Below are 20,013 nucleotides of genomic sequence, written 5' to 3'. Positions count from 1 at the left end.
TCTATTTTTTTTGCTAGACTCATACTCGTCCCACCTCTATTTCTGTTAGTTCTCACTTTTACCATTTCCTTTATTTTCTGCAAGGAGGAGAAATGCAGAAGCTGTAGAAGCCGCCTCACAAACTCCACACGTCTTACAGAACTCTTGGGAAAAGCTTTCATCCCTGCCTGTGTGATCCTTATATTATGACTCACAGAGGAAACCACAAGGGTGCAGGTGAAATTGACATTGGCTCTTTGTGGTCACCCATTAGGAAGAAGAAAAAGGAAGATGCTTACAGTGTAGAACCAGAACTTCACAATGGGTGCATTGTAGAATTCATAGATTTTTCTGCCCAGGGGGATTAACCGGTGTCTGCTCTGAACTTCCTCTTCATCCTTCTTTCTGGAAGACTCCCCATTGTTTCGTCCCAACATCGCCTACAGTGGAAGAGAATCGACACCATCATTGCAGGGCTCTGGAGAGCATGCGACTCAATGTGCTTATTTTACACATCAGGAATGCATGCTCACAGAACCTAAGGGTTTTATCCAAGGTCCCCAGAGATTCACAGGTTGTGCCTTCCCTAGGTGTGCATTTGCGTCATATATAGAATCAAAGGTATGTGCCTGGGATAGAAGGTCTTAGGGATATCTGTTACCATTATCTTCTCTTCTGCCATGGGAGCTCTGGAAGATTCCATAATGGAAGATACCAGAGTTCTGAGAGGAGAAAGAGCATAGCCTTGGAAGGCCAGGAATCTCTTTTCTTTCCACCCCCTCCCCATAGTAGTGAGACAGGCAGATTTGGGTTTGAATTCTATCTACTCATGCTAATGACTCTTAAGTAAAAACAAACAAATAAACAAACAAACACACTGGACCAGTAATATCTAACTTACCCAAAGGTTACGAGTATTAGGTTATCTGAAGTGCCTGGAGCTTAGTTAGGTTAGAAACCTCTCCTCAACCCTTAGGCATAAACCTTGGTTCCCTGATCTCAAACTTCATAAAACCCAAATTACTGCTGGGATTAGTTTCATGGCGACTTCTAAGCACAATGCCTTCTTCTGCATGGGAGATTCTGCTGGGTGGGACTAGAAGTCAGGCCTGACCTGGAGAGGCCTCATCTCCAAGCTGTTGGAAGTTTCCTTACGAATCGAATTATTTCCTTCTCACCCATGTCAACAGCAGTGGCAAAAATGACAATAAAACATCACAAAAAAGGCAGACTTTGAGAAAAGGCAGATGCATGCCTGTCTGGGTAGCAAGTGGCAGGATGAGTCAAATATGGCTGAAGATCCTACTGGTGAAGAGTTCCAGACTTTGAGTCATTCAGAAGGAGGACCGAATCCTCTCTTGGATGCTTAGAATCCATGGCACCCGAGGTAAATCTTTTAACCACTCTGAATCTTAGTTTATCTTTAAATTGGAGGTAATAATGGCACCTGCTATAGGATTGGTCTACAAATAAATAAGCATTTGACACTTAATAAGTGCTCTATGTATACTAGCTAGTGTTTAGTTACAATGAACTGAGACTTTTCTTGGATAGTCTTGACGAAAATAATCTGGTTGGGAATTTCTCGCCAGGAAAAAGAAAAGTGTTATTAGGGCTCCATTATAGCATAATTTCTTGACTTTAATTGTTTTGGTATTATTCTAAGACAAGGCTAGTTCTACCATGTTTGGGAAATGAGATTTTTATTAAGTGTAAGAACAGGGCAAATCCTTCTAACTACTCAGTGACTGACAAGGATTTAGGATAGGAAAAAGGAGTGGGATACAGTTTTAGAGTTGAGAGATCTAATTATAGAAACCATTTGTTTATCTTGAATTTGAGAGCAGATAATTCTGGTTTCAAACCACCTTACTCAAGATATACAAATAGTTCCAACTACTTTTGTCATTGCCTCAACTATCCACCTTCTTAAATATGTAACAATCGCAAATGATGAACCTGTAACCAATAGGATTTCTGGAGAGGGTAACAAGGCAACTTCCATTCCTTTAAAGCCTCTATGGCTAGGAAATTACCTTGACTTAATGAATAGGTAAGATCCCATTCGATGGCCTATCCAAGCCTTTATTTTGATCAGCGAGCTGGGTCAATCTCCATGATGGATATGGCACGTTTGACTTCTATCAATATTGACCACTGACCTCAAGAAACTCTGAGCTACATCCTTCTATAATTTATAATTTATGTAACATAATTACCCTGCTTCTGTTCTGCTTCTTTATTTGCTCAATAATACAATACAATTTGGGGACATAATGGGATGTTAGTAAAGGCAGCTTCGGGAGTTGTAGGCATCTTGGACAGTGACATCTTGGGGTAAACGCTAGAAAGAGTGGCTTCCCCAACAGAGTTGAGACAATGCCCTGGGTCTCTGGACATGTTGGAGCTTTATTAGGCAGAGTGCAAAAACACGTATCTGGCAATGCAGGTGAAAAAAAACAAAAACAACACGGCCTATCTTGCTTTCATTATTCAGATATGTTCCCAAGTGAATGCATTTTTTAAAAGCTTTTCTTTTGTGGGTTTAAGTAAAGCATTTTCGAAATTTCATTAATTCCAGCCTAAGCAGCTTAACTGACTGATTTTCTTGATTTCTCTTCCCAGTAGTCAAACATTTCCTTTGACTACATTCCTTAAGCAGAATGTAATAGGGTCAAATACAGGCAACACTACATAATATGGATTTGAGAATTTTTGCTGGCTGGACACAGATGTCAAGTCTGGGAAAGATCCATTGAAGTCAACTAGGCCACTAAAGGCTACTGATAATGAAATTGAAGCTCATATTTTGTGCATAATTTTGGAGGGGCCAGGGGAAAATGCTCCCATCCAAGAAAGGATATATTGGTTTAGCACCGAACTTCAAATATCTTTCCTATGAAAGGAGTGGAGGTGTCAGCACGCTGCATTCTCCAATCTTCTCCAGGGTAAGGAACACCAGTGCTCCAGCAGGGACAGAATTTGTCATTAGGGTCAAAAGAGGCTCCAGCTTAAAGATATCTGCTATCCAGCCCTAACTTTACCAGTCCACAAAATCCCTTCTTCCTTTCCTTCTAGCTGTTTCTGCCTGTGGGGAAGAAGCCCAGGCAGTAGAGCTAGTGTGAGGTCTTTCCCTCAGGTTCTCAGTAAACAACAGCAGGGTCTATTCTCTGGGAAGCAGACTTTGCTCTCAGTCGAGAGATGCATCCTTTAGTGTGATTTCTTGAAGGATCAGGTTCTCAAAGCTCCACACGGAGCAGAAGGGAGCTGCCTTCTTTGTTTTCTTCCTTGAGACCCACCCAGAGAGAACTGTGATTCAGCTTGTGGCTGCCTTCATAGGGTCCTTCCTTGAGGCTTCAAGGCCAAGTCATACTTGACGTAGGAGGCCCGTGCATTATTTTTGGATTCTTTCTGCTATGAGGTAGACCAAACCAAGTGAATGCCTACATTTGAGACTAAGAAGAAATTCTCTGCATCCCTGAGGCTATAGGCTAAAAGCATGGCCAATGGGATCTCTATGTCTGGGTTCTAATCCTGGCCTTGCAATTAATTAGCTAGGTAACCTTGGGCAGTTTAACTTCTCTGAGTCTCAGCTTCCTCACCTGTAAAATGGATAATAACAGTACCTACCTCATGGGATTTTTGTGAGGATTCCATGAGTACGCGCACGTCAAACATTTAGTGCCATCCTAACAATATTCGCAAACATTTATCAAGGTTCACAATATGCCAGGCCCCAGTCTACAGAAGTGACGTGTACACTTTTTAAACTGCAAAACTGCCTGTGAGCGAGACAATGTTATCATTCCCATGTTAGAGGTTAAGAAATGGTGTCCAAGGTCTCACAGTGAGTAGGTGTTGGGGCAGGATTCTGGCTCCAGAATGAACACTCTTTACCCCTCTAATAAAAATTTGGTATTATTAGTACTACTGTTTCTGTTAATGGTTAAAAAATATCATTCTCTATCCTTGAAGGATTCAGAGGCGAAAATTATAGTAAGATCTTTAGGGAAGACAGTCATCTGATCCTGTCACAGAGGCGAGCAGGCGCCTCCACTGGTTTTTATAAGAATCCTGAAATGGAAAACCGACACTGGCTTTTAACTCTGTGAGTCAAAAACTGTGAATAATTGGTCAGTCAAAAGAGTGGCCAGATGCCTATACCCTGCTGTACTCGGGGCTGGGATGGTTTCCTTTTGGAAGGAAATACTGTTGATCTGGAGGAAAAACAATTCACAGGGTGCTCCCACTAGTATACTAATGGAAAGGGCCTTTTGTCACCTGAGCAAAACCAATTCTGGTTTTCTCTCCTTACAGGTTTTTTGAGTCATCACAGTCATTGCTCAGGGTGGTGGGGAGAGTGGGGGATATCAAGGAAGTCCTATGGAGCTGTCACGCGATGTCTCCAAAGCTCCGAAGCCCTGTTTGTCTCTTTAACAGCATGTGACATTTTTAGACTTTGGACACGATCCAGTAGCGGTCACACTGCTCAGGCGGGGGTTGCAGGAAGCTGTCCCATGCCCAGCTGCCCCTTCTCGCTGCAGAATAAAGCATCCATGTTCTATAATTATACCAGAAGAGCTAATAAAAGCCTTCCATACAAACCTCAAAATTCAATTAGTCCTGCATGTGTGAGCCTGACCCTGAAGACAGATAAAGGCGTAGCATCTGATCACCAGAAGGGCTCCAGCCCAGTGTGGCTCGGCTGGCTGCCCCCACATACATTCCTTTGCCTTCTTCGTATGCTAAGACTGCCCCAGCACCTGCTCCTTTATAAAGCGTGGCTTGTTTGGACAACTGGGGGTGCCTGGCTTTTGGATTTCACTGGGTTGTCCTGTGACCCTGGCTGAAGGATTTTGCACAGAAATAGTCCCTATTGTTATGTTATCTGTGCCTAGAGAAGACACTTTTGTAATACTCTGGTCTCACACTTAAATGAAAGCACCTGGTTGGAGGGTGACCTTGGGAGTCACTGAGTCTTAAGTTGTATCAACAGGAAAGGTGGAGTAGGCTTGCCACCCGCGGACAAGGACAAGGACGGGATAGTTTTCCTTACTGTCAGTTCCATATCCTCCTCATCTTTTTCCTTTGTGGGCTTCTCCGGCTCTTCTGGTTCCTTTTCTTGGAGGTGGATTTCCTGGGCCTGAGACATATACGGCATGTCGTCTTTGTTCTTGAACTCCAAGCTGAGAATTGAAGGAGGAAGTAGAATTCCCAGAATTACCTAAAGTAATAATAATGATAATAATAATAATCACATTTAAAGGATTAAGATGAGGGTGGTTTTTTTTTTTCTTAGAATCAGAGGGCCTAGGGTGGTGGGGTGTGTATGTGAGTGCACACGTGCATGTGGGCACATGTGTGTGCCCTGAGTGAGGCACCTGCACATGTTAACACGCAGAGGGTCACTCGTGCCCATCCGGGAACTGTTATGCACAGTAGTAGCTGCGCATAACAGCACATAGTAGTTTTTGGAGAAAAGGAGCATCTTACCCAAATCCACCCAATTAACACCCACTTTGCATGGGGGAAGCTGAGGAGAATGAGGGGCCCTGCTCAAGGGAAAAGTGAGAAAGAATTCAGACTTTCATTTAGCCATTAGCGCTTGGCTTTGTGAAATCAATTCAAATGCACGTCCACTGGCATTTGTTTGCTAACACATCAAGTGGAGTCATCTGGGTATCTCCGTGTCCTAAATTGACCTTGAGAAAATCCAAGTGGGAAAGCATGTTTTCATTTCGGAGTATTCCCCTGACACTTGCTACTGCACAACAGAAACACACACACACACACACACACACACACACACACACACACACGTGGGCTTTGTATTCACCATGAGAATCCCCTACACAAACACTCCAGGAAGCCCAGCACTGTGTTTCTATCATGTATAAACAATATGCTTCAGCCTCCATGTGATGGTAATAAATACATGGACCCTTCTCACGAGAGGGCAATCTCATTCTCCATTTGTTTTTCATTTTTTTAACGTTTATTTATTTTTGAGAGAGAGCACGCGCGCCAGTGGGGGAGGGGCAGAGAGAGAGGGAGACACAGAATTGGAAGCAGGCTCCAGGCTCTAACCCGGCAGCACAGAGCCCCATGTGGTCTCGAACTCACAAACTGTGAGATCATGACCTGAGCCGAAGTTGGACGCTTAACCGATTGAGCCACCCAGTGCCCCTCATTCTCCATTTGAATGATAATCCCACACGTGATTTGTCTTCCCCAGATCTTCTCCCGCCTTTTTGCCCAATCACTAAACTGGTTCTGCTCTATAAGTCTTCTGAATATGAACTTCCTTGAAGAAACTGCACCAAAGTGAGGGCTCAGGGAGATCCTGAACAGTGAGTGAAAATGACCCGCAAGTAATGAGGCAGGGGTGGCCTGTGCTTGAATGCCCACAAGGACTCTGGAGCCACTAAGGGAAAATGGAGGGTGGTGACCCTGAACTCAGGGTGACTGGCAGGCCTGAGAAGGCTCAGGTGGCATGCTGGCAGTCTCGAGGGGACATGACACCCTGTCCTCGGATCTGAGAGCCAGGCTTGGCAGTCACTGGTAGTGCAGCTATAGGGTGCCCATGACCCACTTCATGGAGCTCTTCTGAGACTCTGGGGCCAAAAACCTGCAGGGAGGATGGCATGGGGGAGGGGTGCTGGTTCCATCAGGGTGGCCTTAGCCGATTGCTCTGGCCTTTTTTGCCTTGCGCTGACCTCAGAGTTGCCTAGACCAGGAATTTCCCAGGTAAATATGAGCCTGGCTTCAGTTGTAACAGCCACAAACTCTAAACAGAGAAAGCATTTGAAAACTCCTTTCAGTCCTTTCTCTCCCATTTTCTCTTTCTTTTGCTTCTTCCAATTAAATGTCTTCCTTGTAAAACACTGAGGAAAACATGAAGAAGCAAAGCCACACATCATCCCATGTCTTGTACCTTCAGCCCCCAAGGTAACCACTACAAACACTTGGCTCTGTATCCTCCCTGGTTTCTTAAAAAAAATGAAAACTTATACAGATATTAACTGTGCATGTACAGGCTAAGAGAAACCTAAAATGGACTCAGACTCTACATAACTGGTCTGCAACGTGTTTTTCATCAGTTAAGAACAGACCAAGATGATCTAGCAACATCTTTACACATAAACCCATCTCATTTTTATTTCAGGTGAAAACATTTCTCAAGCATAGCTGGGGGGAGCCAAGGTGTCTATGACAAGGTACAAAGGAGGGCCAAGGCATTGAGGTTTGCACGGCCACGCAAGGTTGCCCGGTACGCGGTTCCTGGTGCAGCATGGCTTATGCCAGAGCAAATGGTACCTCTTATGGTACCTGTGTGTGACCATCCCCTTTGGATCTTTTGCAAAATACTAATGTTTAGGCATGCCATCTCCAGAGGTTCTGACTCAGCAGAACTTGGGGTAGGCTGTAGTCTCTGTATGAAAAAAACAAAACAAAACTATATAGAAGATTTTGAGTCACGGTTGGGGCTTAAAACCACCCTCCTGAGATAAGAAAATGCCTAGTTCCACCAGCTCGGAAAGCTCCAAACCAACCCTCCGGTCCTCACAGCCAACAGGGCCTTCTGGGCGCGCTGACCTTGAGGCCCGAGTTCTTGCGCATGCGCAGTCGGCCCATCCACATGTCGGTGAGCAGCATCTGGCTGCACGTGTGTGCAATGAAGTCGCGGTGCTTGGCAGCCACAGCAAGCTGCAGGCAGGTGGCATTGCTCCAGTTCTTGAGCTCATACGTCAGCAGTTTCATGGCCAGCTGTTCGTCCTGCTTATAGGACTGGTCAAGGAGCTCCACCGCCAGCTGGCCGAAGTCCCTGAAAGACAGAATGTGAGGGGTTGTCCTTTGGCCATCTTGGAGACTTGGATGATGAAAGTGGGGGCCCACTGGCCAGGCCACAAAAGGGGGTTACTGTGTGGCCCCATTGTTGCTCATAGGGTATAGTCTGTTCACGTGTTCATGTAGCTAACACCCATGAAGCGTCCACCATGTGCTAGGTACTGTGTTTAGAACTGGGGGGTATAAGCCGAACAGGACATGCTCCTGGTACCCAAGGCCCCCAATTCAAGGCGATGGTTGGGGGAGGCAGACCAAAACAAATCAACGAGTAGAGTGTGGTAGGTCTTCTTACATGTGAGAGACCTCAGTTCATAGCTGAGCCTTATCAACCACAAGCTTGGGATCCTGGACAAGTTAATTAAATTCTCTGAGTCTCACTTTCTTCAGCTTTACAATATGCATAATAGGGGTACCTGGGTGACTTAGTCGGTTAAGAGTCTGACTTCAGCTCAGGTCAGGAGTTCGAGCCCCACTTCAGGCTCAGTGCTGACATCTCAGAGCCTGGAGCCTGCTTCAGATTCTGTGTCTCGCCCCCTCTCTCTGCCTCTCGCCTGCTCGTGCTCTGTCTCTGTCTCTGTCTCTCTCTCTCAAAATAAATACATAAATACTGAAAAAAATTTTAAATATAAAATATGCATAATAAGAGGACGTACCTCTTGAGGCAGTTGAGAGGCTGAAATAAAATCTACATATCTGTGAGGACTTGTGTATCTAGCACTGTTTGCCATAAATGTTAACTATTCGTGTCCACCCTCTGTGTGTACCACTGAGGTGACCCTACCTCTGCCGAATGGTTTGGGTAGCTCAGACCCTCCAGTATTTGGGGCCTGCCTCCTCTTCTTGCCCCCTCTTGACCACCCCATTTGCTGGGCTGGCCCACCTGGAGTTGTGGTTCAGTTCCTGGGAGATGTCATCAACCATGTCATTCTCAGACGCCTCGTGAGCCATGGCTTTGCAGAGCTTGCAGGCCACCAGGGCCTTGGCCATGGCCTCCTCGCCGTGCTGCCAGAAGAACAGGGCCATCTTCTGCCTCTTCATCAGGACGGCCCACACCATCAGCTCATGGAAAGGAAAAGGGAAGTGGTTGATCTCAGGGTCGTCCAAGTCAATGTCAACCTCTTCTTCTCGCTTCTTGGTTGTCTTTCTTCCTCGCCTCAAGGGAACATCATCCTGTCATTTTAGGGAAAAAAACAGAGGTGGAGTGAGAAATGAGTCAACTAAATATATCATATGGTTGTTTACTGTATATGTACTACGGAACCTGCTCTGGGATTGATACAGAATGAACTAGCCTTTCCCAGCACCTATCCCAGAAGCACTCATTCCTAACTTTAAAACAAGATCAGCCCTATGGGAACATGTCAGTGTTGTACTTCAACTTTTAGTAAGTATTTTTCAGTGAGTATTTTTCAATTTCCCTTCCTTCCTTCCTTTACTTTTGTCCATTTTTTTTTCCCCTACGTGTAAGGTTATTTGTGCCTCATGATGGACAGCACTACCCTTTTCTCTGAAAGGACAAAGACATCCTATACTTGCAGGTGCCTAAGCCACAATACCCACATGAACAAAAGCTGGGAAACAGATAATCTATCTCGAGTTTCTACATACCTCTCAGGTGCATTTGTGAAGTATTTCTGGCCTTTGGATCAGTTGCCATTTGTAAACACCCATGAATAGATTTCATTTACTGGAATTTATATGCTTCCTTGGTTATCGAGTTAGTATTTCAAATACGATTTATTTTCTTGCTAATGTAACCTCAGGGTGGAATTTTCAAAGCTACTGTGACTTGCCCTCTCAACACTGGGAAAAAGTCCACTTCCTTATTTTAGAATCATGTACTAAGCCTTACCAATTGAATGAATATATATATGTCAATTATTTATATATATAGTATATGAATGTATATGAATGAATATATATAAAGAATATATGAATGAATATTTATGAATATATTAATGAATAATGAATATATATACATATATATAAATAATTGACATTAATAATTTGGGCAAATACTCACCTCCATTCCCAGTAGTTTCAAGGCTTTGGGCTGTTTAAAAAAATGTTATACATAAAGTTAGATCTTTCTTTATAGAGGTAAGAAAAGAATCCTATTATATCTTAACCAGGTAATAGAACATCTCTATGGTACCACATAGCATTTATTCATTTCACTAAATAAAATGCTACAAGAGGAACCTATTTATAGAAATTCTAGAATTAGGGATTTAGTGATTTTAGTGAATCACAGAAAATTAGATATCTAGAGGGGCACAATGAGATTGCCCCAGGGTAGAGCCTGCAGATTTATAATCTCTTTCATGGACCAAAATTTCTTCCATCTTCCTAGAACCATCTTATTTAGCCGACATCTCCATGATCTCAGGCACTTGGGTAAGCCATGAAATGTTCACTCAAACCATGAGATGTTTCTCAAACCTCTGAAATACCTCTGTTACCTGGAGACTTGGAATATTACTCAGAATATATGTTCAGATACTTCATGTCGCCTATGCAGCTGTCCAGTAGAGCAAAGGGTCATGGGACCACAAGGGCATGTGCCGATGGTAGCAAAAGGTGCTCAGTGGTGTGGAAAGTGCCAGCACATACTATAGCATCAATGGTCACGCTGGGAATGTGCAAAATAGCCACAGGCCAAGACGGAGAGAGAAGACAACTCAGCAGATTACAGCCCTTGATTTATATCTAATGAGGGGAGGCACAAAATTACATCTCAGGGGTCAGGGATTCCCATTCTGTGTTAAATGTTACAGAATGGTTGAGTGCTCTCTTGAAAGTTGAGTAAAATAGTAAGGTCGCAGCCCTTACCATTCCTCCAAATTTGATTTGACCACTCAAGTAGGAATAGCTTGGACCTTGCCTCTATCTGTTTCTTTCCTTTTAGCTTCTGAAATGCCCAGCAGTTTGAAATTTGTGTGATTTTTTTTCTTATTTATACTTCCTGGTGTTTTCAAAGTGGCCTCGTAGCACCACAAAATACTTTCAAAATCAGAAGATAAGCCTCGTTAAAAATAAAAATCATGCCAACCACCAGCTAGTGTAATAGCTCTCCAAAAGCGGTCCAGGAACCCTGTGATATCTGGGTCTCTGTGAAGTCAAAGGTGTTTTCCTAATAATACTAAGATGTTACTTGTCTTTGACACTGGGTTAACATTTGCAATGATGGCATAAAAGAATGGTGAGTAAAACTGCAGGGTGGGGGGGGTGTCAGGAATGAAGGCTGTGGCACCAAACTTTACTAGCGGTCATTACGTTCCATTGTTATGCACTTGAAGTTTAAAAACAAACAAAAATCCAGTTTTTACTTAAGAAGCCCTTGATGAGGCCTAAAAAAATATTAACTTTATTAAATCTCTATCTTCGATGCTAAAGAAATGTCTTTTCAGGGTTTTGAGGGATGAAATGGCAAGTATGGGTTAAGCGCTTTCCTTACATACTGAGCTATGATGGGTTGTCCTGAGGACAAACACGCAGTTCCTTGGCTTGTGGCCACATTGTTTCATGCACTGTCTGCTGGAAGGAATGACTGCCAGACAAACTATGTTTATTTAGTCTTGGACATTTGGCAGATATTTTTGGAAATGGCCGAAGTGGGGCTATTGTTTCAAGGAAAGTAACTGATGGTATTTGTTGCCAATGGCAAAATTCAAAATTTTCCAAGCAGCAATTAGAAAAAAAGGAGAATTTTTGAAAACTTGTATATCCTTTCCCCCATGACCTTGACAGTTTTTCAGAAGTTAAAGACTTTTCTGACAAGATTGGAAGGGATATTAATGAATGTGAGTTTTTGAAATTGTTTAATGAAATGTGTCAACAGTGAGATCTGTATAACTCAGCAAACCAATATTTTACAATCCTTGATGTTACAAGATCCACGCAAAGTGTAAGATCAACCAATGAATTTTAAAGTAACAGAGTATAAAAAGTTCACTGAAGCTATTTCAGATTTCGTGTTGCAACTAATCTTTAAGAAACTGCCACTTGTGGGGTGCCTGGGTGGCTCAGTCGGTTAAGCGTCTGGCTTTGGGTCAGGTCATGATCTCATGGTTCATAAGTTCAAGCCCAGCGTCTGTGCTGACAGCTGGATCCTGCTTCAGATTCTGTGTCTTCCTCTATCTCTGCCCTCCCCTGCTTGAGCTCTATCTCTTTCTGTCTCTCAAAAGTAAATAAACATTAAAAAAAAAAACAAAACCTGCCACTTGTTGAGTTTTGATGTATGTAACTGCAAAAAAGAATATCTATAATTATCTGTAAAGATTATTAAAATGCTCCTTCTCTCTCTCTCTCTCTATATGTATATACTTGTCATATTTGTTACATGTCTGTATGAAGTCAGTTTTTCTTTGTATATTTCAACCAAAACATCTGGCAACAGACTGAATGCAAAGGTAGATATGAGAATGTAGCTGTCTTCTATTAAGCCAGATATTACAGAAATATGCAAAAAGGGTACAACAATGCTACTCTTATCACAAAAATCGTTATTTTTCATAAATACATTATTTATGCTAACATCTAATGGGCTTCTTGTGGTTAACTTAAAATGAATTAATATTAACTACTAATGAATAAATATTTTTAAGTCTTTACTTTCTAACATGATAATACCCATAGATAGAACTCCCATACATAAGAGCTTTTGGGGGTCCAGGGGTCCTCAATAATTTTTAAAGGTATAAATAGACCCCAAGACCAAAAACCTTGAAAACCACTGAGGTAGATAAGATTAATTTGACTTTCATTATTCCCTGATCATTAAGGCTCACTCCCAGTTGCCAGTTTCTTATTTTAATTGGACCTTCTGGGGAAGAGAAAGGAGTGTATCAACCAATACATTGCCTTTTTTTCTTTCCTCCTTTTGAAGGATTTGGGAGGGAGGAAGAGGTGGGTAGACCAGTTGCCTTCTTATCTGAGATGCTCCTTGGAGATAACGAAGCCACACCCCACATATGTCGTGCCCTAGTCCTCCCAGCAGTCCAGAAGAGGAAACTTGCTGCAAAACTCACCCTCTTGGGGCCAAAGAGATTGTGGTAGAGCGTCCGGAAGCGCTTGCGTGTGTAGTTACAGCGATAAGCCCCGCCCATCAGGTACTCGATCACCAGGCCGATGTCAATCAGGCTGATTCTATAGTCTGGGGGCAGGTTCCCCTATCAGGGAAGGAGGAAAACACACACACAAACACATCCAAAAGACAGCGTGGTTTACTAGGGATTCTATGCCATGTGTTCTGTAACTATTTTAGAGTAAAAAAAATAATTAAAAAAGAAACATATGAATGTATTATTATGCTGGTTAATTAATTCACCTTAAAATAGATCCAACCGAAACCTGGATATTCTCGCTTGGAAAGAAGACATAAGTTAAATAAGAAGATGCAGTAATCGTCGGCAATAACAGAAAATCAAAATATTTATTCAAGTCTTCAGCTGGGGAGAAAAAAACACCAGTGTAGCAGAAAGAAACACAAGGCTTGACATGGCAAATGCTACGAGTCCTAGTCGCTAGCAACTCCTTTCCCCCAGATGTTCTCCGGGCCCCCTGCGCTGCTCTGCCTCTGGCCCAGGCTTGTTACCTCTCTCTTGCTGACCTCTTCATGCTCACTAAATGATAAGACTCCTTCCAGAAGATGGTTGTTATTACCAGGGCCTGCATCAGGTGGACTCTGCTCAGAGTTCAGATCTCCCTTGGGAAGACCTCTATTAACAATGAAACAAATTTGGCACCTTTTTCACAGGAGGAGAGCAGATGGATGTCAGGATGAAGCCATTTAGGAGCACCGCTGGTGGTTATTAAGAGAAACACAGTGGCATCAGAAGAGATTCTATCAAGGGAATATTTATTTTCCCAGAATTAAGCAGATTTTGGATATTTTCTTTCAAAGAGTGCTTCTTATGGGGTAAGTTTCAGCTGCTTGCATATATAGGTGCGAAAACACAAGAGGTTTTACCATTGTCTACTCATTACTGGCTTCTACACCTAAAAGGTGCTCTATAGGGTCTAAGGAAAGATACTGGCTCTGCTAGGTCAAGGAAGGATTAATTCCATTTGTGGGAAGTTCTGAGCACACAGTGAGTTTCAAAGGGTGTGATTAATTAATTCACTGTCTGGTTTATTTCCTTGATGCAAAAGTATGCCCTATACCATGAATGGCAAGGGTACCACACTGTGTAGGGAGCCGTTGCACTATGCCCTTGGATATATATAGGAGAAGCACGAGGGCTTTGTCTACTTTTGTCCTTAATGGAGGACTCACTCCAGATGCTGTGTGAGATTTGGTGGTGGTTATTCAATTTCGGTGGCATCAGAACCACCTGGGAAACTTGGTGACAGTACAAAGGCCTGGCCCCTGTCCTGCTTCAATGTATGGGCCTCTACATGATTTATTAGCTCTCCAGGTGATTCTGATATACACCAAAGTTTGTGGAATCGCTGTTCTAGTAACAAAGGTTCAGGTGGGTTCACATGACAAAATCGGAAAATTTACAGTGTATAGTCATCATAAGGAAATCAGCTTAAATTGTTTTGCTAACTGAGGGTAGGTTTTCAGTTATGCTTCCTCAGCTTTGCTATGGTCAACAGCATACATTTGCAAGGGGTTCAGGGTTAGAGGTGGCCCACTGTATCCTCCCTATCAAACCCACAGCTTTAATTGCTTTATTGATCATTGTATCCCCAGTGCCTTTTATAGTGGCTGGTGTGTGGTAGGCATTCAGAATCTTTGCTGGTAAGAATGTGAATGAGTAAAACAGTGAAATTAATGGATGTGGTTGGGATCAAGTCTCAGTTTCAGGTTTTTCAGTACTGTGTTCTTGTCAGTATCGGAACTAACTGGCCACAGTCTGTGAGTCATCCTGTTTGGGATAGCCCCGTATCACCGTGGAAACTGACTTGAAATACGCCTATCGCTCCATTGGTGTTCTCAGTGGAATAGGAACGAGAAGGAATGAACGGAGAGCAAATGAAGCAGCAGCCTAAGCACAGGAGATCCTGGTGCTGCTCTTTAGACTCCCTTGCCGCCCCCGACCCTTCCTAGCCCTGCCCATCAAGCTCCACCTCTCCCTTGGCTTGGGGCACAAAGCAGGCTTGGGGACCCAATTTGAGGCAGCTGAACAAAGCCATCACACTTGCGGTGGAAGCACTTTGTGTTACATCCTTGACCTTGGCTCATCAGAATCCCAACCAAAATGTCCCTTCCTAAAGATGGTCTTATTGTCCTCCCCAACCATTCTCAGAATTTCGGAATCTCCTCTGAGGACTCTGTCATGAATCTGCCTGTGTTGGCAAGTTAAGCTATCCTCAGGTGGTCAGACAAGACCAAGTATCTGACTTCTTTATGCAAAGCATGGCAAAAACAGAGAAAAGGGAACTTTGAGGAAGTCTTTAGATAGTAACTTTTCATGCACTGCCCTTTCCATAAACATGAAACTGAGTTTACAAATATTACTCATGCAACCACTTTTCTCCATTGTTTTGGGACTGCTTAACAAGGCTGTGGGTTTCTGGATCGTCAGCTGTAGCTGACAGTTAGACAGGCCTGTTATTTCAAGAGTCAAAGAACCCCAAAGTCTGGACCCTTCTGGGTCTGCCTCATCTCATCTGCGTCTACAAGGATGACCCACAGAAGAGGCCCTGCATATGTGTTATTTTCCTGGGCACTGTGAGGCAGGCAGGGTGGAGAATCCTGGCTGTGAATCAACTGCCCTGGGCTTCTTTCTGTCTGTCCTTCGTAAATCAACTGGTTTCCCTCAAGGCTTCCCTGTAAAATGGGTGCAACTCTATGGCTCCTATGGTCTCTACATAATACTTGAGTCCCAGGGTTCAGAAAATTCCCTAAAAGATTTTGTGTGATGCTACTGAAAAGCAATCATAGCAAGTCGATGAATTTGTGCCTTATTTTTAATCCTGTAAGAATTCTCTAAATTTGAATCATGAGTAACAGCAAACCTAACACCTATGTATATTTTCTTTTGAGAAACCTATGTGTGAACATCAGTTTGAATTCTAAGAATGAGACACCAATATTGCCTGAAGTGAGTGGCAATAATTATGCTTTTGAATTGTCTAGAAGAGTGGGGGGTTATCAGGAAAGGGATCGTGGTAAAATTCAATAAAAATTTGAGACGGGCCAGTAAAACATTTTTTGCAAATTATTTTATTCACAAAGGGCTACTAGGTTTCTATACAACAAGAGAAAGTGCTGGAGTCTTTTTTTTTGTAGGCACTTCTCATATAAATCTTTATTATTTTCAAGTGATTTAAATGTGATCCGGTCTGAAGTAGGAGAAAGGATTTAGTGAGCCTTCTGGGTTCTGCTTAGCTTTGAGCCAACGCCTTAAAGGAATTGGCCTGCATTTCTGTTTGACCACAAGGGGGCGATGTTCACCTAACCGAAGCCAGTGAGGGTTCCACCAGCATTTAGGTGCCTGTTCTGTTTTACATGGGTAATAAGGCGATGCAAATGAAAACAGCAGATTGGAGGATTTAGAAATAAGGAGAGTCAGATGCCCTTGTTAAAGTGATATCTGGAGGAGGGAGAGCTTACTTTACCAAGTAATGTGTCTGAAAGCCTGCAAGACTGATTGCATCTGTCCTCATCGCCCCCTCCCCCACCAGCACCGAGGCCTGGAAAGCAGAGAAATTAAGGGAAATTAGTTTCACAATTTCTACTAGGAAGAATGGAAACCTTTTGGGGAAGAAGAAATAGGTTTCATATAATTTGTAGAATCGGGTGCAATTTCGGCCTCTTGCGACATATCTGTGCTGGGTGAACTTTGAGGGGGCTGGTAACATTGGGACATGTCTGAGGTGCTGTGCCGATGGCCGTGGCCACCTGTGACCTCAGATGTCACAGATGCAGAGAACACCCAGCGTATGACCCGGCAGTGGAAATAGCGCTGGGCTAGCACGGTGGCCCTAGCTGTGCCTCTCTGTGAACGTGAGGAGATCACTTCCTTCCTCTGTTCCTCAGTTCACACTCTGAAAACAGGCACTTGGGACAGAGTTACTTCTAAGGTCCCGTCTATTTCTAGAGGTCCGATTGTCTGACCACTGCCTGGCAGGCTGCTCTTTTTTTTCTATGCTGCTAGGTCACCACGCAAAGATTCTTGTCCAGAACTCGCACCGTTGATGGGGTTTCCACTAATCGCCCCTGAAATCTGGTTAGTGGAACTGGGAGCCCAGAGACAGGCATGGTGTTGTGCTCATCACATCCACCTCCTCTGGAAAAAGCAGAGAACGTGAACGGCACCTCATATACCACAGGTAATGTCCAAAAACCTTCTGGAGGAGTCTTCCTATGCTTGGATGCTTTTCAAATAGGAATTCAAGAATGATACTGGAATAATGCCCCTTTGGTCTGTTGTTTCTATTAGTCTCTCCTCCCTTTTTTGGTATTTACTTTGGCAATTGGTAATGCCTGCACACTTATGTCCCATTTCATGCCTTACCAGCACGCGGCAAGCTGTGTGACTCAAATACTTTGATCCACAGAGTGAAACAGAGAAGCTTGGCTTCATTGGTAGGTACCATCTGACAACTTGAAAACGTTGTCTCTTTTTCTCAAGCCATGAGCCGCTACTCTGAAATTTTCATCCATGCCCTCCTAAAGGTGACTTTTAATTAAAAGAATAGTTTAAATGCATGTATTAGATCGGCTCTTGTAAATAAAATCTTTTTCAGAAGTCAGCTCATGACGTTCACCATCAGATTTCAGCTGTTTGGGAAACACATTTCGTGGAAACTTATAACAAGCCTTCAAAACGGGCTTGTTTCCTTCTAATGTACGTCGGGTATCAAATGGTTGCTGGTTGTCAGGTTTACCAAGGAAGAGGGGAGAAAAGACTACTCTGGCAAAAGTTCATGGACAAAGAGGACATTCCCACAATAGTTGGCATGGTTATAGACCGAGCAACCCTTTATTTTATTTTTTTAAGTCTTATTTATTTAAGTAGTCTCTATACTGAGTGTGGGGCTTGAACTCACAACCCTGAGATCAAGAGTCGCACCAACTGAGCCAGCCAGGTGCCCCTAGAGCAGGCAGCCTTGAAAAAAATAAAAATGCTTTTGGAAATCTGCATGAATTTGGCTGATGTGATTATGAAAATGTCCTTTCTTTACCGAACGAGGGTCTGAAATACTTTTCTCCCACCTCTCCATTCTGCAAAGCCCTGTCTTAATTCCCATGTGAATGAATTTTAAGCTATCATAATTTCACAACTACTTCTATATAATACTCAGATATCACCCCCCCCCCCCCCGCCCCTTGGTGGGGAATGAGAGTCCAGGTAATCTGAAGTCTTAGGACATGTAAGTTAAGAAGGAAAAACTAGTACTTGAAAACATACAGAGGCACAAATTGAGCAGACAGTTAGCTTCTAAAAATGGCAAGTTAGATTTCACGGAAAAGCAGACAGACTCGGGCCACTCTGGTATAATGTAGCATTGGTGAGTCCCATGGATTTATGCAGGAAAACAGGGGACTGGGTTGGCCTTTATCATTTCAAATTTCTGATTGTTGCTGAATAACAAACCGTTGACCTCAGTGCTCCCTGGTATAAATAATGTGAGATTTTTGAAACTAGCTTGGGAGCATTTCTCCGAATTCAGTTCTGTTGATGTCAAAGGAGAATTCGACTTGGAGAGACCATACTGATAAACGTAGGACCAGCTGATTATTCTTAAACGCACTCCCTGGGTCCGTAAGAGCTCTTTGCATTTTATCTCATAGACATAGCATCAAACACTGTGTTTACGGTTCAGAATAGCATTTTTTATCAGGGCTTAGCACTTACTGGTTCACTTTTTTTTTTCTTTTTGTCACAGATCATATCAATTAACATGTAATATAAAGTCTTGTAATCTTAAAGCACAAAGCGCATGCTAACTATCAAGTTCTTTAATTTTGAAAATTGCTTCCACTGCCCAAGGTTTTCTTAGCATTTTAAAGCCTGTCTCCTTTCCCACATAAAAGGATGAATTGTTCTTATAAGCCAGTTCAGAACTATCCTGGACTATTTGTAATCATTTTTTTCCACTTAATAAATCAGTACCTAAATGAATCTTTATGTATTTTTGCTCCAAAATTTGGATCACATTTAAAAGAAAAATAAAGCTGCTCCTAATATTCCTTCCTCCCAAACCCTAACCATCATGGTCTTTCTTGTTAGTTTCTATTACTTTTGGAGTCCATCTTTAGCTGAGATGTTTTAAAAAACCCTTCCCTTAAATATACATGCCTTCTAATGCAAGTGACAGGGGCAAATGTAGGCAGCTAATGAGATTTCAGAAGGGAGAAAATGATATCGTAAAGCAGAGTCCTACAAAGAAGAGAACCTAATAGGAGGTGTTTTGATCATTTATACTCAGTATAATCTAACTGCAAAAATCCCTTTGGAAATCAGTCAAGATATCGAAAAACTAGGATTTGGAGGTGAATCAGTGACTTTATTTGAAGGCTTAAATTGGCCGATGGCTGGGATTGAGGGACAAAGGCATAGCTGTCGCCCTAGAAAGACTCACAATTCCTGCAGCGACACAGATTAGCTCAAGGTGAGGGGGACGATGTCTTATTTATTATTAAAAAACCCTCAGGACATTTTATTGAATGTGAGCAACATATATCTTGGCAAAGAATATGTGTTAAATGTGTACATTGAATCTTTTGAGACACGTCCCCCTCTTTAGTTGCCAGGCAGTTTTAAGCCAGGATAAATTACACAAAATTGGAAGACTTGAGGGTAAGAGAAATGGCTCTGTTGAGGGCGGGTGTGATTACGGCTCGCAATGCGTCAGATCAAGGAAAGATGTGATCTTGGTAGAATGGTGGTTGCGTTGGATGTACAGATTGCACAGCGACTGTTCCCTTGCTTTGAAAGAACAACAGGCTTCACTCACAACAGATGAAGTATCCTTCAGTAAAGTCATGTGGAGATGAGAGGAAAGCTTCCAAGAGCCAACAGAAGGGGTTTTTGGTTTTTGTTTTGTTTTGTTTTGTTTTTTGTCCCCTTTACTCATTACTAGCAAAGGTCCAGCTGGCTAATAGGTACATTCTAAGCAGCCCCAGGACCTTTACTTGGCCTTTCAAGGGAAAAATTAAAAAGTGGCTACTTTTCCTAAGGGAAGTTCTAGACAGTGACTCCATATATTTTTTTACCTTACTTTGTA

At 42.8% G+C, this 20,013-nt stretch overlaps 1 protein-coding gene across 8 annotated transcripts in view; it reads right to left on the bottom strand.

Annotated features, from left to right (window-relative positions):
* TRPM3 (transient receptor potential cation channel subfamily M member 3) overlaps positions 1–20,013 on the bottom strand; it is a 485,893-nt gene that overhangs the window by 73,729 nt on the left and 392,151 nt on the right. For 6 of the 8 annotated variants that reach the window (XM_027041047.2, XM_027041052.2, XM_053205281.1 and 3 more), the window contains 7 exons: positions 13,157–13,192; positions 12,858–12,998; positions 9,851–9,880; positions 8,708–8,997; positions 7,576–7,804; positions 5,036–5,203; positions 279–419 (listed from right to left, as the gene is read on the bottom strand). In XM_027041047.2, coding sequence (XP_026896848.1) covers positions 279–419; positions 5,036–5,203; positions 7,576–7,804; positions 8,708–8,997; positions 9,851–9,880; positions 12,858–12,998; positions 13,157–13,192 — 1,035 coding nt within the window. The remainder of the gene's footprint in view (positions 1–278; positions 420–5,035; positions 5,204–7,575; positions 7,805–8,707; positions 8,998–9,850; positions 9,881–12,857; positions 12,999–13,156; positions 13,193–20,013) is intronic. The other 2 variants (XM_027041050.2, XM_027041054.2) reach the window with 1 other exon arrangement.

This window comes from Acinonyx jubatus, chromosome D4 (assembly GCF_027475565.1).
Source record: "Acinonyx jubatus isolate Ajub_Pintada_27869175 chromosome D4, VMU_Ajub_asm_v1.0, whole genome shotgun sequence".
Lineage (NCBI taxonomy): Eukaryota > Metazoa > Chordata > Mammalia > Carnivora > Felidae > Acinonyx > Acinonyx jubatus.
This window is presented reverse-complemented; position numbering and strand designations above follow the sequence as displayed.